Here is a 26,884-nt window from a genome sequence, read left to right as displayed (position 1 = left end):
TCTGCTTCTTCTGCTGCTGCTTCTGTTTCTGCCGGAGCTGGAAGTGACGAGCGGGACGAGCCTGCGGAGCGGAGCCGCCGCGCGTCCACGCCCGCGGATTCACGACACCGAGGGACGTCAGGAAGAGCAGGTTTTGTATGATGGAACATCGTTTGTTTTTATTTACGCATGGTTTAAAGAGAGTAAACACCACCCGCCGCCATTTTGGATCATGTTTCTCTAACCTCTTAACCTCTTAACCCCCGCCTGAACCAGTGTTAATTTCGTTGACTAAAATATTTAGTCTTAATTTTTTTTTGGACGACTAAAATTGGACTAAAACTAAATTAAAAGTTTCTCATGAGACTAAAACTATGACTGAAATAAGACTAAATAAAAATGAAAAGGAGAGACTAAAATCATCCAAACTTCTATTGCCCGTCTGAAAGAGCCTCAGATCAAGGCCGGTGGGAACCCAGGGTGCTGAGGGCGCTGCAGCACCCCCTGGTGGATAGTTTGTGAACTGCAGGCGATATTATTAACTCCCACCTGAACCGAGCACAATTCCTACCAATGATGGAAATGTGACAAAATAGTGAGAAAACATTGACAAAAAATGACAAAAAAAATGAAAAAAAAGAACAAAAAAATGACAAAAAATGACATAAAATGACAAAAAAAAAAATGAAAAAAAAGAACAAAAAACAAAACAAAAAAGGACAAAAAAATAACCAAAAAATGACAAAAAAGACAAAAAAAGAACAAAAAATGACAAAAAACGAACAAAAAAAATAACACAAACTGACAAAAAAAATGACTAAAAAAAACCAAAAAATGACAAACAAGAATAACCAAAAAAATGACAAAAAAAATGACAAAAAAAGGACAAAAAAATGTCAAAAAAAATGACAAAAAAATAACCAAAAAAAGGACAAAAAAAATGACTAAAAAAAGACAACAAAATGAGACGAGCTTTTCCTGTGAACCAGCCTGCCAGGTCCAATCAGGAGGGAGGGGGAGGGGCGTGATCGTTTTGCAAACTGGTTAAAGAGGGAGGAGTTTGATTGTTTACTTTCACATTTCTCCCCATCCTTCCTCACTTTGCAAACTTACAGACTGTCACTTTAAAGAAGAGGACAAAACAGTGACGTAGCGAAGGTGGAAAAAAGTGACAAATAAAACGGCAAAAGAGCAACAAAGACTCTAAAAACTTTAGATTTGGCTAAAGCTGAACTGGAGAAAATGCGCTCGTTAACGCGGTAAGTGGTTAACCATACAGAGCACATTTTCTACAGTTTGGCTTTACCCAAATCTAAAAGCTGAAAAAAAAAAATAGTGACGATAACGAGGATGAAAACGCAACTAAAAGTGACAAAACATGACAAAAAAACGGACACAAAAGATTGACAAAAACACACAAAAGACGAAAACACACACGGCGACAACGAGACGAAAAAAGTGATCAGTTTCGTAGGTCTTAGCTTTCAAATAAGGCATTACACCGTTGCTCTCCAGTCTAGAAGATTTTTTTGGGGTTAATTCAAGCCCCCGCCTTCACAGAGCACATTTTCTCTATCTCAGCTTTACCCAAATCTAAAAGCTTCTGGACTGGAGACCGTAAAGTTTATAGGCCTATAGATTTGAAAGCTAAGACTTACAAAACTGATCTAAAAACAAATCTTGCATTATTGCATTGTTGCTCTTTCACTTTTTCATCGTATTTTTGAAGCTTTTCCGTTGCTTTGTTTTGTTGTTGTTTTTGTTTTTGCCGGGCCACAATTTTACTCTTTCCGCGTGTGGCCGATCTGACTAAATTAACTCTCAAATTACATAAAATCTTCTTGAATCTAAAAGTAAATGACAAAATCTTGGCCAAACTAATTCGCATTTTCGTCAAAAAACTACGAAACTAAATGAAAGCGTGTCCAAACTAACTCTGGAACCGTCGGGCCTGAGTCTGCGGTCGTAGATCTGCAGCTGCTCCGGATTTGCATGTTTCTGATATCGGCTGTCGGAGCCTGAGCGGACGCACGCGGAGGCTTTAAAGCAAACAAACGAAGCGTAATTTAATCTATCGTATCCTTTTGTCTCCCACGTGCATTTATATTATTTTACCACCGGTTTACCGCCTCTTTTTCGCGTTAACGGCGGGATCTAGCGCACGCGGCGGACGGACACGACACCGCTGCTCCGCTCCTCGGGTTGAAGTTGTCCCGTATCCCTCCGCTGACCACACAAACAACATGAACGGGGGATTATTGACGTTTAGCGGCCGGATTTCCCCAAACTGCGGATGAACCGGGACTGAACGGTGAGTCCCGGGCCGGTCCCGGCGCAAACCGCGCTCTCAACGTGTTTCTAATCTTTTTATTTGACTTGTTTCGGTTTCCCCGCAGTTTCTCGAGCTCCGCCGCGCCGCCTCTGTGTGTCCACCAGGGGGAGACACACGCCAGCGTTCACAGTCGCAACACGAGGAAATGCATTTTAATCCCTTAACTCCCACCTGAACCGAGCACATTTTCTCCAGTTTGGCTTTACCCCAATCCAAAAGCTTCTGGGAAAAAGGTGGGACAACAACAAAACTGGGACGAAAACAATGATGGAAATGTGACAAAAATGTGACGAAAAATTGATGAAAAAGTGGCAAAAATGTGACAAGAAATTACAAAAAAAATGACAAAAATGTGACAAAAATGTGACAAAAAATGTGATTTAAAAAATGACAAAAAAATGACGAAAAAATGACAAAAATGTGATAAAAAAATGATTAAAAAATGACGAAAAAATGTGACAAAAAATGACAAAAATGTGACAAAAATGTGATTAAAAAATGACGAAAAAATGACGAAAAAATGACAAAAATGTGATAAAAAATGTACAAAAATTCAATCAAAAAAACGACAAAAAAACGACAAAAATGTGACAAAAATGATTAAAAAATGACGAAAAAATGTGACAAAAAATGACAAAAATGTGACAAAAATGTGACAAAAAATGTGATTTAAAAAATGACAAAAAAATGACGAAAAAATGACAAAAATGTGATAAAAAAATGATTAAAAAATGACGAAAAAATGTGACAAAAAAAGACAAAAATGTGACAAAAATGTGATTAAAAAATGACGAAAAAATGACGAAAAAATGACAAAAATGTGATAAAAAATGTACAAAAATTCAATCAAAAAACCGACAAAAAAACGACAAAAATGTGACAAAAATGATTAAAAAATGACGAAAAAATGTGACAAAAAATGACAAAAATGTGACAAAAATGTGACTAAAAAAAGTGACAAAAAAAGACAAAAAAATGACCAAAAAATGTGACAAAAAATGACAAAAATGTGATAAAGATTTGACAAAAATTCAATAAAAAAAACGACAAAAAAACGACAAAAATGTGATAAAAAATGACAAAAAAATGACGAAAAAATTACAAAAACGTGACAAAAAATGACAAAAAAATGACAAAACGTGACAAAAATGTGATTAAAAAAACAAAAAAAACACACAAAAAACACAAAAAAATGACAAAAATGTGATTAAAAAAATGACAAAATGTGACAAAAAATTTACGAAAAAAATGAGTTGAATACCCAACAAAAAAATTATGGAAAAAAAATCTGATGACGTGAGGAAAAAGATCCTCTCGGTTCAGGCGGGAGTTAAGAGGTTCAACAAACCAAGAATAAAATACATAATGTCATTTAGGCCGAAGAGTTTATGAAAAAAAAATTCAATTCTCTAAAATATTATGTTTCAACATATTAGAATAATAAAACATAAATTAGACGATGTGATAAACCGCTGTCGTTTTAACCCCTTAACTCCCACCTGAACCGAGCACATTTTCTCCAGTTTGGCTTTACCCCAATCCAAAAGCTTCTGGAAAAAAGCTGTGAAAATAGCAACAAAACTGAGATGAAAACAATGATGGAAATGTGACAAAAAAGTGAGAAAAATTTGACCAAAAAAATGACAAAAATGTGACAAAAAATTGACAGAAAGTGACAAAAAAATGACAAAAAATTGAAAACAAAAATATGAAAAATGTGACAAAAATGTGACAAAAATTTGACAAAAAAATGACAAAAAATGGACAAAAAAATGATGGAAAAAGTGGCAAAAATGTCACAAAAAATGGACAAAAAAAGGACAAAACAATTTACAAAAAATGATGAAAAATGATGAAAAAATTATGGAAATGTGACAAAAAATTTACAATTTGACAAAAAAAATACAAAAAATGGACAAAAAAATGATGGAAAAGGTGGCAAAAATGTCACAAAAAATGGACAAAAAAGGACAAAACAATTTACAAAAAATGATGAAAAATGATGAAAAAATTATGGAAATGTGACAAAAAATTTACAATTTGACAAAAAAATTACAAAAAAGTTACAAAAATGATTTGAAACCCCCCCCAAAAAGGTGTGAAAATAGCGACAAAACTGAGACGAAAACAATGATGAAGATGTGACAAAAAAGTGAGAAAAATTTGACAAAAAAATTATGAAAAAATGACAAAAAATGTGACAAAAAATGACAAAAAAAATGACAGAAAGTGACAAAAATTTGACAAAAAATGTACAAAAAAATTCTGAAAAAATGTGACAAAAAAGGACAAAAAAATTACAGAAAGTGACAAAAATTTTACAAAAAATTGACAAAAATTTTACAAAAAAATCTGAAAAAATGTGACAAAAAATTGACAAAAAAGGACAAAAAAAATTACAGAAAGTGACCAAAAAAAAGATGAAAAAGTGGCAAAAATGTCACAAAAAATGGACAAAAAAAGGACAAAACAATTTACAAAAAATGATGAAAAATGATGAAAAAATGATGGAAATGTGACAAAAAATGTACAATTTGACAAAAAAATCTGATGACTTGAGGAAAAAGATCCATTCAGATGAGTTTTGTAGATCTTAGCTTTCAAATGAGGCGTTACACTGGCCTATAGGATTTGGGTAAAGCTGAACTGGAGAAATTGCTCTCGGTTCAGACGGGAGTTAAGAGGTTAACCCTCACATGAACCAAGTCTCCAGTTCGGCTTTACCCAAACCTAAAAGCTCACAGGCGCATTGAGTTGCTTTGCCTTCAGTGGTGGAAAGTAACAAAGTAAAAATTATAGGTACTTTTACTTTACTTCACGACATTTTAGTGCCTGTATCTGTACTTTCTACTCCACTACACCCTGAGCTGCCGAACAAAATGGAGTCACTTTTGAAACTGTCATTTACGAAACGTTTCCACGGCGACAAGTCAAAAGTGACTCCATTTTGTTCGGCAGCTCAGGGCGCAAGAACAACAAGTTCTTTCGTCTTGTTTAAGTATAAATGAGCCTGAACATCCAATAGGCCAGTGTAGCGCCTCATTTGAAAGCTAAGACCTACAAAAGTGATGTAAACAGATCTTTTTCCTTGCGTTGTTGCCGTGTTGTCGTCATTTTTGCCACTTTTTCCGTTACTTTCTTGTCACGTTGTGGATTTTGTGTCGCTATTTTATCAAGAAGCTTTTTGATTTGGGTAAAGCCAAACTGGAGAAAATGATTTGGGTTCAGGTGGAAGTTAAAGGGTGCCTCAGGTGCACTGTGGAGCGGGTCACACTGTTTTTAATGCAGGCTAGCTGATACCATAGACTAGCCTAGCACTAGCCTAGCGCCACGAAACTCTTCAAATATAAGAACTGCATGAATTACCCCAAAAAATATCTCCAGAAATCAGCAACACTCTGGATAACGAGGAAAGGAAGGAGGCCCTATGTCAAAAAAACAGAAATATCCCTTTAAGTAGCTAATTACTAATTTCAATGTAATTTCAAGTCAAATGGTTTTAAAATGTTGCAATAAACTAAGTAATCATTTCAATCGTGTGTAAATAAATAATCCATGGCTTTCTATCATTTTAGTTTAAAAACATATTATTGTTAAAATCTACTTCCGGTTTCGCCGCGCTACTTCCGGTTTCGCGGTCCCGAATGTAAACAGAAGCCATGCTACAGGCTGCTAGCAGTCAGATCCACATCAGTTATCATCTGAAAACATTAATGAGGCAACGCCGTAAGTTTGTTCATTGTTTTATCTACGTGTTTAGCTTCATATTTCAGTGATATTTCGTTAGTTTTATAGATGAGTTTACTTTATTTTGATGTTTACATCAGCTGTTTGCTGACACTGTAGCAGGGGCGGACTGGCCATATGTCCATTCTGGAAGAGCACAGAGGGGCCACTGGCTCTAGGGCCACCAAGTCCCGCCTCAACCGAGCTTTACCCAAATCTAAAAGCTAAAAAGAAATCAAAATAGCGAGAAAAAGAGGATGAAAACTAAAAAAAAACATGAGAAAAACACGGACAAAAAATTATAGAAAAAATTATTTAAAAAACAACAAAAATATGACAAAAATGTGGCGACGCGACGGAAAGTTTCCATCACTTTTGTAGGTCTTAGCTTTCAAATGAGGCGTTACATTGTTGCTCTCCAGTCGAGAAGCTTTTAGATTTGGGTAAAGCCCAGTATAAAAAAACTTGAATCTAAAAGGAATTCTGTAGAGTATGGTGCACCACAAGGTTCAATTTTGGGACCGTTATTATTTATTATTTATATGAATGATTTTGCTTCCGTTTCAACGACCACCTTTCCAGTTCTTTTTGCTGATGATGCCAGTCAAATAATAAGAGTCCAGGGCGGGTTTTCTGCCCAGTCCGCCCCTGCACTGTAGTGTATGTCTTACAGTTTTCACCGTCCAGTAAAGGAAAATAATCCAAGCAACTACAATCTGCAAGGTTCCTTTGCTGGTGGTTTAACTCCGTGTTTCGTGAAGACACTACAATAAAGTAAGTTTGTTATAATAAAGTAATAATTAATATTTATCAGTGTAATTATGACTCAGACACAGTTTGTTCTGTTATGTTGTCAATAAAACATAGAAAATCAGACGTGGGTCAGCTTAGCCTTTTATTAAAACGTGGCCGCTGCTTTCAAGTAACAACAATCAACTGACGTCCTGACGCTGCTTCTACCATATGGTGAGTAGGTTTAGCTCAGGCTAGTGGTGTAGCTGTATTCACCTTATTCCGCCCCGCCCACTTTTGCCTCTTTTTGCGTTGTCTCGGCACCTCGTTTTCCAGACACTTCCGGTCGAGAACGAAGCCCGTTCATTTTAACGGAGAACGAGGGAAAATATTCTCAGCTCAAATCTGATGTTTAGTCGATTGATTTGTGTAAAATGTCCGATGTTCATTTGCACCAACAAGTCAACACTGCAGCGTTTCTCTGCGCGGCCTGAAAACGGCTTTGTTTTCCTGTAGTGACTGATTTTATGTGGACTTCTCCAGCCCCATGTTAACAGGAGAAAAGGGGCGGGCACAATTCATGGCGGCGCCACGCGAGCCTCCGGAATAAGGTGAATATAACAAGACTACTATCAGCACATGTTCCATGATAATAAGTAATAATTAATATATATCAGTGTAATTATGACTCAGACTTAGTTTGTTCCATGATAATAAAGTAATAATTAATATATATCAGTGTAATTATGACTCAGACTCAGTTTGTTCCATGATAATAAAGTAATAATTAATATATAACAGTTTAATTATGACTCAGACTCAGTTTGGTCCATGATAATAAAGTAATAATTAATATATATCAGTGTAATTATGACTCAGACTCAGTTTGTTCCATGATAATAAAGTAATAATTAATATAAATCAGTGTAATTTTGACTCAGACTCAGTTTGTTCCTTGATAATAAAGTAATAATTAATATATATAAGTGTAATTATGACTCAGACTCAGTTTGTTCCTTGATAATAAAGTATTAATTAATATATATCAGTGTAATTATGACTCAGACTCAGTTTGTTCCATGATAATAAAGTAATAATTAATATAAATCAGTGTAATTTTGACTCAGACTCAGTTTGTTCATGATAATAAAGTAATAATTAATATATATCAGTGTAATTATGACTCAGACTCGGTTTGGTCCATGAGAGCGGAGTTTAATGTCACAGACACAGGACAGTCACAGAACGGCGGCAGCTCTGAGGAGGGTTCACTCTGGTCCCGCGGTCAGTCCGGGGGTCGGGATCTGTGTGGGCCGGACCGCGCCTGGACCGGGCGGGGCCTGGGGGCGGGGCCGGTCCGCGGGGGGCGGGGCTCTGATCCGACATGGAGGCGGAGCGTCTTCTCTGCGGCGCGGATCCGGGAGGCGCAGCATCGCTCAGGAGAAGTGAGGCATTCGGCTGCAGGTTCTACAACACAAGAGTCAGTGCAGAGTCACTACAGAGTCACTACAGAGTCACTACAGAGTCACTACAGGAGTCACTACAGGAGTCAGTACATTTTTTATGAAAATGTGACGAAAAATTGACAAAAAATTGACAAAAATGTGGCGAAAAATGGACAAAAAACGGACAAAAATTTACAAAAAGTTGACAAAAATGTGACATAGAAGGACGAAAAAGTGACAAAAATTTGACAAAATTGTGATGAAAGAATTACAAAAATGTGACGAAAAATTTACCAAAAATTTACAAAAATCGACAAAAATGTGACAAAAATTTTATGAAAAATCGACAAAAAATTAACGACAAATTAACAAAAAATTACAAAAAAAATTAACACAAAAATTACAAAAAATTGACAAAAATGTGACGAAAAATTGACAAAAATCAGATGAAAAAAGTGACAAAAATTTGACTAAAATGTGATGAAAATATTATAAAAATGTGACGGAAAACTTGACAAAAAATTGACGACAAATTGACAAAAAATTTACAAAAAGTTGACAAAAATGTAACAAAAAAAGGACGAAAAATGTGACAAAAAAATGACAAAATTGTGATGAAAGAATTACAAAAATCGACAAAAATGTGACAAAAATTTTATGAAAAATCGACAAAAATTTGACGACAAATTGACAAAAAATTACAAAAAAATTTACACAAAAATTACAAAAATGTGACGAAAAAAGTGACAAAAATTTGACAATAATGTGATGGAAAAATTACAAAAATATGACGAAAAATGACGAAAAATATGACGAAAAATATAACGAAAAATATGACGAAAAATTGACAAAAATTGACAAAAAATTAAACAAAAAGTTGACAAAAAAGTAATGACAAATTGAAGAAAAAAAATGATTAAAAAAGCATGAAAATGTTACAAAAAATCGACAAAAAATGTGACAAAAATGTAATGACAAATTGACAACAAAAAAAGTGACATAAATGGACGAAAAAAGGACAAAATTTGACAAAAAATGGACAAAAATTTGACAAAAAATTGACAAAAACGTGATGAAATAGTGACAAGAATGTGATGGGGGAAAACATGCTAAAAAGTGATGGCAACATGGCAACAACACCGTTCAGCTCAGCATTGCAGGTCAAGAGGCGTGACAGTGACCTATCGGCTGTGAGCTCCAGTGGAGGAGCTTTCAGATTTGGGTAAAGCCGAACTGGAGAACAGATGGGGTTAAAGCATCTTTGGTCCAGGGAAAGCAAAGGTTTGTAGCCGAGTGCTTGATATAATATTTAATTTGCCTTTGACGTTGTGTAAAGGTTTTCAGCAAAAAAAAAAATGTACTGACCCACAGAGTTTTCTTCATTGTAAAAAGACCAAGGGCCAAACCTGACGATTTTAGTCCAAAGTAAAGGTGTTCTGTCTGGAAATGTGCATTTGATCTCTGTAATAATATCATCTTGAGTGTCAGAGGTTTTGTGCTGGAGGGCTGGATTCGGCCCCCGGGCCTGACGTTGCCCACCCCTGGCCTTTTGACTTAGACTTAACTACATGATCCAGTTTTTGTGCTGCGTTCCAGGAAACTAGTAAATTTCTGATCTCCGCCTGGAAAATGCCCTGGAGCCGCTCGAGCTGATGTGACCTGGAGACGATCAGAGAGCTCCGAGTTCAGATACAGAAGAAGAGAGCGACGACGCCCCCCAGTGGAGAAGCGCAGGTACAACTGTAACAAAATCACTTCTGTGTGGAGTTCTCTCTGTGTCTGTTTCCCCGACCACTAAAAACATGTACAATAGGTCAGGATGAGTGAGTATTATTTATTTCCACTTTTATTTTTAGTCAACGCTTTATTTTGACACCCTCCATTATTCTCCTCTTGATTTCTCTCTCCTCATATAACATGCAAAAACAGCAGGTTGATTAAAAATATAGTATGTTTAGCTCAGCGTTTGCAGTGATGTTTCAATAATTATTCGCCAATATATTTATTCTTGTGTTGTGTGAAAAGCGCTTTATATACAAATGTCACAGCTTTCAGCTTAACGTTTTTTAGCATGTTCTGAATATATCTAGAGTTCGTATAGCATTAGCATATTATTAGCTAACTGTTGTAGCATTAGCCGTTTTGTTTATGAGTAACAGTTTCCTGTAATGCAGCAGTGAATGTTTTTGGCTAACTTCCTGTTAGCCAGTGTAGAATAAATACTACTTCCTGTCCACATTTTAACTGAGATTAAAAATAAAGATGGAAGAAGCTTAAAGGGACTATACCAGGGGTGGGCTATTAATGTTCATAAGGGGCCACATGAGAAGCCTGAATGGAGTCGGAGCCGCACCAACAATAACTCAAACTTATATCGGGATATAAGTTTGATATATGGAGAGTGAATCGCCGGGTCCATAAACAAAAGCTCCAAAATATGGTAAATGGTAAATGGTCTCAACTTATATAGCGCTTTTCCACCTACATTAGGCACTCAAAGCGCTTTACAGCAAGGATCCACTCACCCATTCATACTCTCATTCATACACCAATGTACGCAGACACTGGGGGCAATGTGGGTGAAGTGTCTTGCCCAAGGACACAACGACAGTGTACACTTTCAGGAGGTGGGAATCGAACCCCTGATCTTCCGATCATGAGACGACCTGCTCTACCATCTGCGCCACCGTCGCCCCTAAAATAAAAATGTTTTGATTGGGAAAATACATTGAGGACTTTTTCAACCTTTTCAATAAATGAATAACAATGAACTGACAAGACAGTAGCCTCATAAAAACACTCACACTTATTGCACTTTACAAGCCTGTGTCACAAGTCTCAGCTACATTGTAGCCAATATTCCTTCACTCCACAAGCTACTATTGTAGCCACAGCTGCCCAGGAGCAGACTGTCCATTTCCCACTTGCAAGTCACACAATGTGTTGTTTATATCCTGATTTCTTATTATGTCAGTGCCCTCTGCTGGACACCTGTGGAATTCTTTTATTTTATTTTTATTTAATCTGCCCCCTAGTGGCGGGAGTGAGCATTCTGGTAATAAAATAAAAAAATCATAACCCCGCACTGGAATGGGCTAGAGACTTACTTTTTTTTTGACATACTTGAATTTATGCTCTACAAGGCGAGAGCCGGACTGAATCACCCGGCCCGCGGGCCGTATTTTGCCCAGGTCTGGACTATACAGAGTTTAAAAATTATTATTATTTTATTATAAGTACTTTCCTCCCCCTACATGTTCCTGCCATGTGTAGAAAGCCGTCACTTCGGGTCTGAAGTCCTGCACGAGTTTCACATAGAAGCTGCAGTTACACGTATGACCTGAGGTGGCAGTAGTGAGTATAAAATGACCAATGACCTTTCTTTTTAGTTTTTGTCTATTAAGTCGACTTTACAGCTTCATTATTGTGCATAAACATATTTATCGATATTGATATCACGTGTTTCTAGTCCTTTCTTTAACTCTTTAACAGTTTTTACTGACTGTCGACTCCGGCCACAGTTTTAGTCTGATTCTTATTTCCGTGACTCTGGCCTTAAAGCCTGTTTTTTCCCTGGTTCGTTAAGTCTTATTTACCGCTTACGTGGCCTTGGCTACTTTGGTGCGCTTCATCCTCTTTCGGCGCATGAGGGTGACCTGGGGCCGCTTCAGTCCGGCGATCAGCAGCAGCAGGCGGGGACGCGACTTGGTGAGCCAGCTTCTCAACAGCGTCCCCTTGGGAAACCTGGGGGAATCACAGCACAAGCCTGGTTAGTTAGTTAGTTAGTTTGATGAATGTTAAAGGGGAGGTTCAAGGTGTGACTTTATTGTCCCCACAGTAAAGTTGACAAAAAATGTACAAATAGTTGACAAAAAAGGAGGAAAAATGTGACAAAAAATTTACAAAAAATTTACAAAAAATTTACAAAAAATTTACAAAAAAATTACTAAAAATCGACAAAAATGTGACAAAAATATTATGAAAATGTAACGAAAAATCGACAAAAATGTGACGAAAAAAAGGACGAAAAAATTGACAAAAAAGTGACGAAAAAATTACAAAAATCTGACAAAAATTGACAAAAAAGTGACGAAAAAGTGACAAAATTTGACAAACATCTCTAGAATCGCCCATATATGGTCATTTTTGAAAACAGTTAAGGGGGAAAACAATTTTGAAAAAATCTAAACTTTCTCTAATTATTCAAAAACTACTTTAACAAATGCTGAATTATGAAAATAGTTTTCTACTAAATAAAGAAACAAAGACATGGGGAGGAGCAAAGTGGTTCAACAGCCCATAAATACATGAATAACGGAGAATGCTAACATGATGCTACATGTTAGCATCGGGCGAATGCTAACGGTTAGCTAGCGCTAGCAACAACTGCCGTTTTTTCACTTCTACTGAACAATCTGCTGTGAGAAAATATCCACATGGGCCCGATTTACACTGGACTTTATTCGCATGTGATAAAATGGCTAAAAAGAGGGAAAATTGTGTTTCTCTAAAGATTCTATTTTCCCCCTCGGTGAAGCCACGCCCCCTTCTATGACGAGATGCCGTCTGTATCTGTGGAAAACATATTCTGTCTTTAGATCCAAGTCTCAAAGCTGTTGGTCGAGCGAAGCTTTGAAAGAAGTGACTCGGTTTCAGCTCAAATTAATGATACAAAGAGTCTTTAATGGAATAAATGACATTATTGTTGTGTTTCTGGTTCTAGATGACGTGCACTTTATCAGCTTCAGGGCTAGAGCAATTTATATTTTTACCTGACAATGTGTGAATAGAAAACAGACACGAGTCCCAAAGTGTCACAACAAAGTGTAACAAATACTTTAGAACCAAACGAGTTTCATTTTATAAAAACAGAGGAAAAACATCTGCTCTTCCATTAACTCACTTTCATCAGATCATCCTTTTAACTTGACATATTTCATTAAAGTATTGAAGCATCACTGAGCACTAACCGCTGTGCCACCCTGTGCATCACACACAGAGACTGGGCGGAGACTCTGCACGGAGACTCTGCACAGAGACTCTGCACGGAGACTCTGCACGGAGACTCTGCATGGTCTCCGAGAAGTCTCCACGGTCTCCAGCAGTTGTGTCGCAAATACTGTTTGTTGTCCTGAACCTGTGAGACGTTTCTGTGACGTCCCTTAAATGACCTGTGTGATACACGGGAGGTCTCAGAGAGTCGTATGGAGTTTCTCAGTATTTGCGATACAACTGCTGGAGACCGTGGAGACTTCTTAAAGACCTCTCGGAGACTCTGCTGAAATGAACTTGTTCGTTTTCACCTAGACTAATAATAATAATAATGCATTAGTCTTTTCCAGACGCTCAAAGTCGCTTCACAATTTGGTGCTTTATTCATTCACTCCGTACTTGGTGGTGATAAACGAGGCCACCAGTCTGCCAACATCAGCCCCTCCCACCCCCACTCACTCACTGTCCCTGCTGAGCTTCCGAGGTCTGACAGGATCAGGCCTAGCACTGGCGGTGTGACCACACTACCTGGAGACTCTCCTTATCTCCAGGGGACGTCTCAGAGACGTCTCCATAACCAGCAGCAGCTCCAGTCTCTGACTCTAACTCACCTTCTAAAGCTCCTGTTTGAGGCTTTGTTTCATTTCTAAACGACTTGTTTCACCGTAGTCTTGTTATTTTCTACATATACCACTTGTTTTGAGTTTGATAAAGTGCAGTTACACTTCAGGTTAACAAACAGCCCACACTGGTCACAGGAACAGTTAGAGTTGTGTTATATTTGAGTGTTTTATAATAAAATAATATTGTACAGTATTTACATTGGTTGTACCACCTGACACCACATGTGTGTCAGTTTACAGCAAATGACCAATAATATACTGTGACTAATACATAGACTAATAAAGCTTCTGTATTTTCAGGGCCACAAATTCAAAATAAAACATCATGGCGAAACACATAACATAACACTTTCGGTGTCAGGTGGTACAACCAATGTAAATACTGTAAAATATTATTTTATTACAAAAGTCTTTAATTAGTTTTAAAAGTAAATCCATGCTAACAAATGCTAAAGCTAATGTAAGAGTCCACATAAAAGATCATTTAATTTTAGATGCTCTGCTAATGTCAGGTGTCAGATTAACCATTTAAACTTTATAGAGACGCACTGATCCAACACTGGTGTGAGTCTCAGAGTCAATGCTAGAAAAAAAAGATCAGATATCGGTTTAAAATATCCGATACTGAACCGATTACTGTTTTGTGCTGACACTGAGCTCCGTCCTCTGGTTTTATCGCTGATTCAGGATCAGTTACAAAATGAAAGACTCGAAGAGACACTCGGCAAAGATTTGACTTTAGACACATTTTTGGAAACTATTTAAATTCTAGAAAAAACTCTGTTGCGCCGCCTGACACTTTTTATACAGAGAAACTACATAAAAAAATATATATTTCAATGATATTTAACCCCTTAACTCCCACCTGAACCGAGCACATTTTCTCCAGTTTGGCTTTTACCCCAGTCCAAAAGCTTCTGGAAAAAAGGTGGGAAAATAGCAACAAAACTGAGACGAAAAAATTATGAAAAACTGGCAAAAATGTGCCAAAAATGCCACAAGAATGTGACAAAAAATGACCAAAAAAAATGAAGAAAAAAATGACAAAAAAGCTACAAAAATGAGTTGAAACCCCCCCCAAAAAAGATGGAAAAAAATCTGATGACTTGGAAAAAGATCCATTTAGATGCTCTCAGTTCAGGCGGGAGTTAAGAGGTTAATAAACATAACTTACATCATTATTGACTTATATGCATGACATCAGTTTGGGAAATACTTTTTGAAAATATGTTTTACTTTACCGACTCTAAACTTTACAGATTCTAAACTTTACCGACTCTAAACTTTACCGACTCTAAACTTTACAGATTCTAAACTTTACCGACTCTAAACTTTACCGACTCTAAACTTTACAGAACAGACTGGGCGGGACTTATTCAAACTAACATGTCGTTTATATGAATGCCGCTCATTCCTCCTCACATTAGTCAGTAATGAATCTTCACATGGGTGTCTCTGTCTTTGTTTCCCTGCAGCGTCTGAACCCGTCATTTGTCCTTAGCGTGTTTAGCGTGTTTAGCGTGTTTAGTTTGAGTCCCTGGCGTGGGTTCAGAGGCAGAAAGAGCCAGAAGCGTCGGTGCTGCGCTGGACAGAGGGATCTAGTCTCGCTCAGAGCTTTGTCCCCGGGGCCGGACAATTGTTTATTCAGCCACGGCCTCATAATGCAGGCCCGGCCTCACAGCGAAGGCTCAGCACGGCCTCAGAGCGGCGCATAATGCAGGCCGGCCTCTCGGCGCCGCGGCCAGGGCGAGCGCCCAACACGGCCGCCATGTTTAAGTTACAATCACTCAAACAACACCACAGAATGAAACAGTGTCGTGTAGTCCCATATTAATGCTTTCAAAAAGAAGAAACCTGTGATTCACTTAGACACAAAGGTCAAAGGTGAGAAGAATCACTGCTGTTGCTTTAGAAAAAAGGTCCAAACCCAGAGACGAGCGAAAGATCAGAACGACGAGTAATCGAGGGGACCGAGGGGAACTCCAATGTCAAGGAATACAGGGGGAAATGGTTAATAAAAGTATTTTAATAAAAGGACAATAGGGGGAGGATTGTTGGAAAAATTGGGGGAAAATTTGGAAAAAAAGTGGGGCAAATATGGGGGAAAAAGTGGAATGTTTTCTTAAAATTGGAGGAAAAAATCTAGAAAAAATGGGGAAAATTTTGGAAAAATTGCAAGTAAAAATGGTGGAAAATTTGATAAAAATTGGGAAAAAAATTGGGAAAAAATTGGAAAAATTTGGGGGAAATGTGGGGGGGAAGTGGAATGTTTTCTTCAAATTGGAGGGAAAAATCTAGAAAAAATGGGGGGAAAATTGGAAAAAATTGGAAAAATGGTAAATAAAAATGGTGGAAAATGTGATAAAAATTGGAAACAAATTTGGAAAAAATGTTTTGAAAAATTTGGAGAAAATGTGGAGGGAAAAAAGGGCAAATATGGGGAGATTTTAGGATCAAACAGAGAAAAAAAGTGGAAAATGTTCTTAAAATTGTAGGGAAAAATCTAGAAAAAATAGGGAAAAATGGTAAATAAAAATGGTGGAAAATTTGATAAAAATTGGAAACAAATTTGGAAAAATGTTTTGAAAAAGGTGGGGCAACTATGGGGGGAAAAGTGGAATGTTTTCTTAAAATTGGAGGGAAAAGTCGGGGAAGATATGGAACAGAGAAAAAAGGACAAACATGGGGAAAATTTTAGGATTAAACAGAGAAAAAAAGTGGGAAATGTTCTTAAAATTGGAGGGAAAAATCTAGAAAAAATGGTAAATACAAATTGGGGGAAAATTGTAGAAAAAATTGTTAAAAAAAAGAAAAAGAAAACATGGAGTAAAAAAAATCTAAAAGAAGAATGAGAATGGGGAAAACAAAGGGAAAAGTCAAGAACAAATGGCAAATATCTGGGAAAACTGTTTTAAAACATTGTAAAGTGTAGGATGATCTTTTTGAGCAACAAACCAACATCAATGTATTTGTTTGCGTCACATTTCTGCCCATTTCCGATGGTTTGCCAAAAATATCACCTCAGCATCAACATCATCGAGAAAGTCCCAAAAACCTCGACATTTTCCTGTTTGTCACTTTCCCCGTCTCTGTCAAAACCAGCACAAAGTCCAGTGATTCAAACCCTTTTAAGTCGTTTTATCGACGACGAGACGCCATTTTTTAATCGCGTTTTCACTAAAGACACTGAACCCGACGGCTCCGCTCCACCAGGGGGCGCTGGTTACTGCTTATGTGAACAAAGACTTCACATCGCACTTTAAACTGTCAAATAAATCCTACCGTACTTCAAATACAGAGTTACTTCTGACTTAAAGCTCAAAAATATTCATTAGTTTCACTCGGCGAGAAATCGAAATGACAAATTACGATGAATTATTCTTAATTTCAGTCACTTTAACCGATGAAGAGATACTTTTAGGACAAAATGGAGTCGGAACAAAGTGAAATACGACCGACAGAGACAGGTTTAAAGTTAGCGGTAACAGATTCAAATCGAACCAACGGATCCAGGACAGAAGCAAGAAAACGGTTCCGTAAACGTGAAAAAAACGTCCGTCACGAGCGATAAACGAGTCCTCAAGTCCGTCCTCGGGGAGTTAAAGTTCGGATGTAAAGAGAGAAAAGGAAAACACAGAGCGAGCGAGAGAGAGAGAGGAGTGTTCTTACCAATTGACCCCACACATTTGTCAGTTCTGCCCCCGACGCTCCCGATCCGCCGCATATATGAACCGCCAGAAGCTTCAGCGGCCGCAGCAGCAGCAGCAGCAGCACTCCCACCGCGGGGGAGGGGGGGGAGGCAGGGGGGGAGGGAGAGTGAGGGGGGGGGGCCTCACACTGAGCCTGTTATTCAGTCACAGAGACGACTCCAAACTCTCTCTTTACAGGTTTATTCTCTGACATTTATCCAGGAAGTGACTCCAACACGGTCTTTCCCACGCTCATTCATTCACAAACACTGACAGGTTTGGTATCCACGTGTAGCAGGAAAGGCTGTGATCCAAATATGGTCATTTCCTTTGTGGGAGAAACACACACAGGGCGCATGTGCAGACAAAGAGACTAAACTTTAGGGTCAGTTCTTCTTCTGCGACTCTGGGATTGATTCAATATAAACGTTATTGTTAAGCTAGCTGCTAGCTAAACATGCGGGAGCAGAGGCACGTCTGACTTCAATCTGAAACTTCTTCATTCCTACGACCTTTGACCCTCTCTGCGATACGCCCAACTGTAGCTTGTTAGGATTAGATGCAACACATTCATGGATGGACAGTACGGGTCTGAAAACACAGCCCTGTGGCAAACCAACACTCTGATAAAGACTCCCTTGCTTTGTGTCTCTATGAATCCAACAGACTTGTTCACATTGTAGTGACATGATCACATGATGTGGAATAGAAGATGGTGGACAAATACTCTGGATATTCACATGAGCGAGATCGTCACGGTAAGTGTTAAGAACTTTAATCTTTGGATCAGGCTCATTTTGGTCGTTTCTTTTTTCATTATGATTTAAAAAGAGTAAAGTCACTTGACAAACACTAAATGTTTTTGTGTGATCTTTCGATCCTCTGAAAACTGAAATTCTCTGCCAGGGCATCAAAATAAATGATTCCAGTCACTGCTAGTTCAGATAAAAGCTTTAGCTGCTGCTTGTTTATCTCACACTTTGGGACAAAGTTCTGTCCCAGGACGTGGACATTTGATGGAGAGAAGATTCAGGACCGTGAGGAGGAGCTACGACAGGAGAGGGGAACGTCATTCATTCTAGGGATGCACCGATACCGATACCAGTATCGGGTATCGGGCCGATGCCACAGGCTTGTACTCATACTCGTACTCATTCATGAGGTCCCGATACCAGAAACCAATACCATTTGACGTGCGGCCAGCGCAGCTACGAGGCGCAGCTACGAGGCGCAGCTCTCAGCTGAGGAGAAGAAGCAACAAACAGGAGAATAGTTTAGTGTAAATCCAATAATCCACATAGAGCTGACTTTATTACAGACTGCGCTCTCTAAACCAGAGTCTGAGCTGGATTTAACCAGAGCTTAATGTTGTTCGTGCTGCAGCGTCTGCAGTGTTTACAACATACAGGCTAACGTTGCTAACTCGCGGCTGCAGTTTTGGTCACTCTGACGCCGTTTTATGCCCAGGGTTTTATTCATCTGAAAAACTAACCCAGCGACTAAAAAGTCCTCAGAAAATCCAAATTAAAGACATACAGCATGTTTATATTGAGGGAAAATGAGCTGCAGCAGAACAATGAAAACGCTGTAGCTTCTCGCTAAGTTACTACAAACACACGAGAAAATCTACAGGAGCTGAAGTAAAGACGAAAAGAGACCATTTAAGAAACATCTCAATACTATTGTTAAATAAAAACACATAAATGAATAAAGCTCAGGCATTGAGGAGCTTTAGGACATGGACTTTTCTGTCTATGATGGACAGAGACATAAAAATAAACAAAATAAATGGCATCAGCACAATTCTAATATAACTGCTCTTAAATGTGTCGTCTACTTTACTTAAGGAAATGAACATGAGTAAATTAACTAATTACAAACCAATCTGCTGTGAAAAAAGTAAGAATGTTGAAGAAAATGCCTTGTACTTGTATCGGTTTTCGGTATCGGCGAGTACTTAAATCCAAGTATTCGTACTCGTACCGGTTTTAGAAAAAGTGGTATCGGTGCATCCCTAGTTCATTCACTGAGGGAAACAGAGATGGAGCTCCAGGTGCTACAGGAGGAGGAGCTCCAGGTGCTACAGGAGGAGGAGCTCCAGGTGCTACAGGTGGAGCTCCAGGTGCTACAGGAGGAGGAGCTCCAGGTGCTACAGGAGGAGCTCCAGGTGCTACAGGAGGAGGAGCTCCAGGTGCTACAGGAGGAGCTCCAGGTGCTACAGGAGGTGGAGCTCCAGGTGCTACAGGAGGAGCTCCAGGTGCTACAGGAGGAGCTCCAGGTGCTACAGGAGGAGGAGCTCCAGGTGCTACAGGAGGAGCTCCAGGTGCTACAGGAGGAGGAGCTCCAGGTGCTACAGGAGGAGCTCCAGGTGCTACAGGAGGAGGAGCTCCAGGTGCTACAGGAGGAGGAGCTCCAGGTGCTACAGGAGGAGCTCCAGGTGCTACAGGAGGAGGAGCTCCAGATGCTACAGGAGGAGGAGCTCCAGATGCTACAGGAGGTGGAGCTCCAGGTGCTACAGGAGGAGGAGCTCCAGGTGCTACAGGAGGAGGAGCTCCAGGTGCTACAGGAGGAGCTCCAGGTGCTACAGGAGGTGGAGCTCCAGGTGCTACAGGAGGAGGAGGACTCTCTTCATAACGTGAGCTGCACATTATTTCTGAGCGGATCATTTGTCTGACGGTTTATACGGGTTTAAACCTGTGACTCTGAGGCTCATAATGAAACCACAGCAGGTCTGGGACTAAAACTGTCCATGAAATCAAAGAGGAAACACCTCCTGCCTTTGTTCTGGTTCTGTTGGTGCAAAACACAAATATGTATAGAGACTATCGTTACACTTTAGTCACAAAATAATAATATTAAACGCCCCAAAGATAACTTTCTTTTTTAAGTTAAAAACAATGTTTATAAGTATCTTCTAAAATATAATTGAAGGTAGAGGCAACAGCGCCCCCTGGTTTTCACATCACCAGCCGCCACTGAGCTTTATGGAGCTGTTTGTTGATGCCAGTCTCACCTCGACACTTCCTGGTTTAGAACTGGTCCGTCCTCTCTGAGTCACATGACTCTAAAGATCAGGAAGTTCCATTTCCTTCAGAGCTGTGTTCACTTCAGTGTTTCCTCCGTCTGCACCTCAGGACTCTCTGGTAAGAACTCTTCTACACTTCTTTGTATAAACTCTGTATCACGGCCTGATTCCTGAGCTTTCATCTGTTTCAACTTGTTTCTAAACACGACTCAGCAGTTTGTGAGTCTGTTCCTCTGCAGGACACGGCCTGGAACAACAGTCACACAAAACTCTTATCACAGGATCTGAGGAGGTTTAGTGACTTATTACACTGGGGCTGTTTGTGTTTGTGTGAGAGTCAAACTCACTCCACTATGTTTGGAATCAGAGAAAATAAAATAGATTTAAAAGCAGTCAGTTCAGCAGCAGAAACATCTGCAGAGAAGTTTCTCAGTAAAGTCAAAGTCAGTTTAAAGTGACTATACAGAGTTTATAAATGTAAGTATTTTCCTCCATGTCCTCATGTGTAGAACGAGCTCAGACCTGTCTGAAGCGCCGTCATGCACGAGCTTAATATAGAAGCTGCAGTTACACATATGACCTGAGGTGGCAGTAGTGAGTATAAAATGGCAAACTTTTTCTTTTTTGTTATTGAAATGTTGCACATACAGTCCATAAAAACATGAGGTCATTTGTGCAAAATCCATCAAACTTTCCAGGGGGAGGGAAATGAACAAAGAACAAAAACTCTACATATTTTGTGACCAGATTCCAATGGTTTTCACAGCCTTCCTGTTAGTACATGGCTCAACGCTTTTTATTTACATATCAAGTTCTTTATGAAAAACATCAAATACAGGGGCTTTGTTTGCAAATCTACACTTCTGAATATAATATTTTGCCAAAATAATGGTGAGGTGAACAATAAACATCTTGTCAGGACTCATTAAGTCACTTGTGAAGAACCCAAGAGCAACAAGCTCATAATACATTTTATAATTGTTGCATAACTTAGACCAGTGGTTCTCAACCTGGGGGTCGGGACCCTCAAGGGGGTCGCGAGACAAATTTGGGGGGTCGCCAGATCATGTAGGTAAAATATACATCTTTTTATTAGCATATATTATAATACTTTACTGTTGCATGTGTTTGCTATTTTACCAGAGAGACATTATATGTTCATAATTTGATGAATTTTATTTTAGCCATTTGTTATTTTCTTTGTTTTTTAAGAATTATGGAGGCTAATGTTACTCACGGTGTGACCCGGGTGGGGGTCACGAACCCCTTTAACTGTTATAATGGGGGTCGCGGCTCCAAAAGGTTGAGAACCACTGACTTAGACACAAAAAGACGTCTTTCCAAAATGTCTGAGTTACTGAACAGCTCCTAAATAAATGAGAAACAGTTTCTGGATCCACAAAACGTGCAGCTAATGTCAAAGTCTTTCTTGAATCTTCTTTAAAAATGTTTTAGTGGTAAAACTTGTGAACAATTTTGAAGGAGATTTATTTTGTTTTTATTGGTGAGAAAAAACTTTCTGGGCAAAGTCCAGACCTTAGTCCAGTTTAAGTTCGGAACAAAGTTAATCCAGTCAAAGTGAACATGAGGTTTTGTAGAGATGTCACGTTGAAAGAAAGAGCGAATTGTCTTGTTTTTGTTACACGATGATGAGAGACATTTTCTTCCACAATGGGTTTGATTCAACTGAGGAGGAGAACATGAGTTACTGTAAGAGGAGCCACAGCACAACATCGTTCTCCACTGGGAACAGCCCTGTGACCATTTACACTCTGCAGGTGCTGCAGATGTGTTAGAAATGGAACAAACATCACAATACGTTAATAAAGTGCCTTCTGGAGTCAAAGTTGTTTCACAAGGATAATGTTTTTCTCAAACCAAAATTTTAGAAACAAACTTTTGTTCTTGTACAAAATATCGGAGTTGTTCCAAATAGAATAAAGTTGTGGAGAGAAATTGTGCTGATGAATCAAATTCCATTAAAGTAGAGCTTTAAAGGTAATGTGTTTATTCTAAAGTTACACAAGAGTAACTTTCATCTAGTCCTTTTTAAAGGCCTCAGACACGAATCCTCCAGATGGAAGTCGTCCGGACTAAACCTGCTGTACATTTGTGTTACTTTAGTGAAGCAAATGTTTACACAGGTGTAAAGAGTTAGAATGTCCTTCAGTCTGATGATTTCCTTAATAAATGATCAAAAACACCATAATAGAATCCTCTAATGTCCTGAGAACAAGTGTTTACCTGAACATGAAGCCACTGGTCAGATCTGTGTGATCTCTGCCATCGTATTATTATCCATGAAAGTACTTTAACATGTAAACATAGTTTACAGTGTGAACTATATGTGAGAGTGATATAGTCGTGTGTAAAGCACATTCTGAGCAGACTTTCATCTGAAGTGTGACTTTCAGAGCAGGACACACAGATTTGAATCAAAGGCTGGATCATATGGAGCTGTTCTAAAGTCTGTCCCAGACAAAAGAGGAGGGACAGCAGTGAAGCCCCGGGGCCGAGACACGCCTGTTTTAGGGACACAGTTAACATGGACTCACTATATCCTATCATTTACTGCTGCAGTGACAGTTGTGTCCATACGTTTACACACATTTATTTCTCAAAGAATATGAATAAAACACAAAGACGTTTTTTCACTCATGGTCAGTGACGTGAAGTCATTTATTGTGAAAGAAACACACACATCCTGACGTGGTCTCTGTCCGGCCAGTGTCTCCTTTGTCCGATGTGGCTCCACTGACTCCATGTAAACCTGTTTGAGGGGGGGCCACAGAGTCGTCTTTTATTCTCTCCAGACACGGTGGTGGTAAGCTACTGTTGTAGCCACAGCTGCCCTGGGGTAGACTGACAAAAGTGAGGCCACCAGTCTGAGCCATCGGCCCCTCCCACCACCACCACCCACTCACTCACTACATGAATATTCTGGCCTGTTGTACATGTTTTTAGTGGTACGAGCTGCACAGAAAGACCCGTCTGGCCGCTGTGAAGCTCCAACACTAACCACTGTGCCATCCTAGTGCTGAGTGTGGCTTGGATTGTTTCTGATCCAGCTGGTGATGCATCTCTCCATGTTAGAGGTTCAGGTCTTCACTAGAGCGGAGATGTAGAAGAACTTTGCTCGTTTCTTCCACTCTTTTCTCTTCACTTGTTCCTCTTGAAGCAGATGTAAATGTAGAACAATGACATGAACAGGAGAAGTTTAAACTTGTCCCAAATGTTTTTCAGAAATGGCGTCTTCCACACAGAGCAGCTCTGAGGAGCAGTTCCTGTGCTCCATCTGTCTGGAGGTGTTCTCTGAGCCCGTCTCCACTCCATGTGGACACAACTTCTGCAAACGCTGCATCTCTCAGACCTGGGACACTAAAGCCGTCTGTAAATGTCCACTGTGTAACAAGAGCTTCTCCATCAGACCTGAGCTCTGCGTCAACACCTTACTCTCTGAGATGATCTCACAGCTCAAACTGGAGAAGAGGAGCAGATCTATGGAGGACATGTCCTTCTTCAGTGAAGTCCAGTGTGACGTCTGCTCTGAGCCCAAACTGAAGGCGGTGAAGTCCTGCCTGGTCTGTCTGTCCTCGTTCTGTGAGAGCCACCTCCAGCCTCATCTGACAGTGTCTGGGCTGAAGAGACACCAGCTGATGGAGCCAGTGGACGACCTGGAGGACAGGATGTGTCCCACACACGACCGGCTGCTCGAGCTCTACTGCAGCACTGATCAGAAGGCCATCTGTGTGGTTTGTTCTGTCCTGGAGCACAAGAACCATACGTTGGTTCTTCTGAAGGAGGCGTTTGAGCAGGAGAAGGTCTCTCTGCAGCAGACTGTGGCTGAGAACCAGCGTCTGGTGGAGCAGAGGAGGCTGAAGGTCCAGGAGATCACAGCTGCCCTGGAGCTCAGTGAGAGAGAGGCTCAGAGAGAGACACAGCAGATGGTGAAGGTCTTCAGTGACATCATGGAGTCTGTGCAGAGATGTTTGGACCATCACACCAAAGTCCTGGAACAAAGTCTTTCTAAACATAAGGAGCGCGCTCAGGCCTTGATCCAACAGCTGCAGCAGGAGATGTGTGAGCTGGAGAAGAGCAGCACTGAGGCCCAGCAGCTCTCACTCTCTACAGACCCCCTCCACTTTCTACAGCGCTGCCCTGCACTGCCCCCTGCTGGCCTGAAGGACTGGAGCAGCGTGAGCTTTGAGCCGCAGACGTGTGAGGGCAGTGCGGCCCGAGCTCTGTCTGAGCTGGAGACAAGGCTCTCACAGAAGATCAAACACCTGACTTCAACCTTAGAGCTGAGGAGAGTTCAGACGTTTGCTGTGGACGTCACTCTGGACCCAGACTCTGCTCATCCTTATCTGGTTCTGTCTGAAGATCTCAAACAGGTTCATCACACTGATGTGGAGAAGAAGCTCCCAGACTCTCCTCAGAGGTTTGATTATTGTGCTATAGTTTTAGGAAAACAGAGTTTCTCCTCAGGCAGGTTCTACTTTGAAGTTCAGGTCAAAGGGAAAACTGAGTGGACTTTAGGAGTCGCCCAAGAGTCTGTGAACAGGAAGGGAGAGATCACTCTGAGCCCAACGAACGGATTCTGGACCATTTGGTTGAGAGATGGAGAATATGAAGCTCTTGATGATGATGATGATGATGATAATGATGGAAAAGAAGAAGAAGAAGAAGATGACGGCGGCAATGACTCTCCTGTCCCCCTGTCTCCACTGAGGCCTCCTCAGAAGGTTGGGGTGTTTGTGGACTATGGAGCAGGTCTGGTCTCCTTTTATGACGTAGATTCTGCAGATCTCCTCTACTCCTTCACCGACTGCAGCTTCAAGGAGAAACTGTTTCCTTTTTTCAGTCCTGAACTCAATGAAGGAGGAACAAACTCAGCTCCTCTGATCATCTCCGCTGTGGAGAAGGACCTGGAGGAGACTGACCTCAGTGACCAGTGACGCCTTCAGTCTCTCAGGAAGAACTCGTCGTCTCTGACTCTGATCGTCTCAGTTTTGAACTTTATACTTTGATCTTGTTTTTGTGCAGAGACACATTTATTACTGAATAATCACTGATCGACACAAATGTAACGTTATATTTGCATCACTGTTCAGGATGGAATAAAACTGATGAGGAACATCTGGGTTTGGACATTTATTCACATCGAAACAGACGAACAAGAAATAAATATAACATTTGGCAAAAAACATCTGGAAACAAAACGAAGGAAGACGAGAAACTGTAAACGTCACACACTAAAAAATCTTGTTACTTTTTCAAATGAAATGAAAGAAAAACAAAAGAAAAACAAAATAATCAGAACAAGGAGCTGGAGACGAACTGCATCTGTTTTATATTTGATCAATATAAATGAAAAAAAAAAAAAAAGAATAACAAGAGACGAAAACACAACGAAAAAGTGACGAAAAAGCAGCAAAAACATGACACAAATGCAGCGACAACGTGACAAAAAGTTACCGTCACTTTTCTAGATTTTCGCTTTCAAATGAGGCGTTACAGTGTTGCTCTCCAGTCAAGAAGCTTTTAGATTTGGGCAAAGCCGAACTGTAGAAAATGCTCTGGGTTAAGGCGGGGGGTCAGAGGTTCACATGTGTATTTGTGGAAGTGTCACATTTAGGCTGATTTGGGCCAGACTGACCAGAGTCCAGGTCTGTTTCTCAGTCCCAGTCCAGCCCTGAGTCCAGTCCACTTTATTGATACAGCTCATTTAAGGCACTGCAGGTGAACAGGGAAACAATGTATATTTACACATATCAATTTGAAACTGTTGCTGTCGATCACTGGCATAAATGTGAGAGAAAAATACATGGCAAGTTTTCTGTCATTTTATCTTTTCATATAAGAACAAGGTGTTTTATGCCTAAAAATGCCCCAAATTTCACATCTTTTCGACGACGAAATCTGAATAATGGACAGAGCTACATTCAAATATATGGTTTCATTTTATTGATGAATGAGTTTTTCAGAGGGGATTTTGGATTTCTTGTTTAGTTTTAAAATAAGCTTTTTAGTGGAAACATGTGTAAAAAATTAAATTCTCGCCTTATTTTTTGACATTCAAAACTCAATAAATGGGGCTTAAGGGATTAAATAATAAAAAATCCCTCTGAAAAAATCTTCCAAATATTGTTCAGTCCAAGGCTGGAAAATGTGAAGTCTTTAGGTCCGACTGACGTGGACATAGTGTCGCCACAGTGACAGAAACATGTGTTCTGAGAAAAAGGACTTTGAAATTGTGTTCTCCCATATAAGTCTATGGGGGAACATTGAATCAGCGCAATATTTAAACATGTTGTTGTGAAGATTAGGCATGTTTTCTGTTT

The 26,884-nt window shown here is 39.6% G+C and overlaps 2 protein-coding genes across 3 annotated transcripts; one reads left to right on the top strand and one right to left on the bottom strand.

The window, feature by feature from the left end:
• Positions 1-28: 28 nt before the first annotated feature.
• LOC306961365 (E3 ubiquitin-protein ligase TRIM21-like) lies at positions 29-25,677 on the top strand. 2 transcript variants are annotated; one of them, XM_079554076.1, is made up of 2 exons: positions 29-130; positions 23,787-25,677. In XM_079554076.1, the coding sequence occupies exon 2, from the start codon at positions 23,789-23,791 to the stop codon at positions 25,496-25,498; it is 1,710 nt and encodes a 569-aa protein (XP_079410202.1). In that variant the 5' UTR covers positions 29-130; positions 23,787-23,788; the 3' UTR covers positions 25,499-25,677. The 2 variants fall into 2 exon arrangements, with proteins under 2 accessions (XP_079410202.1, XP_079410201.1); XM_079554075.1 differs by lacking the exon at positions 29-130 and adding an exon at positions 20,653-20,661.
• On the bottom strand, positions 7,913-18,021 carry LOC306960579 (uncharacterized protein; the record flags this gene model as incomplete). Its single annotated transcript, XM_079553011.1, has 4 exons — positions 7,913-8,236; positions 11,818-11,958; positions 17,499-17,672; positions 18,001-18,021. 4 exons carry the CDS (start codon positions 18,019-18,021, stop codon positions 7,991-7,993), a joined length of 582 nt encoding a protein of 193 aa, XP_079409137.1. The 3' UTR covers positions 7,913-7,990.
• Positions 25,678-26,884: the final 1,207 nt, after the last annotated feature.

The sequence above is a fragment of the Gobius niger genome (genome assembly GCF_951799975.1).
Source record: "Gobius niger genome assembly, chromosome: 3".
Taxonomy (NCBI): Eukaryota; Metazoa; Chordata; class Actinopteri; order Gobiiformes; family Gobiidae; genus Gobius; species Gobius niger.
The sequence above is the reverse complement of the archived record's forward strand: the minus strand, read 5'-3'. Positions and strand labels throughout refer to the sequence as shown.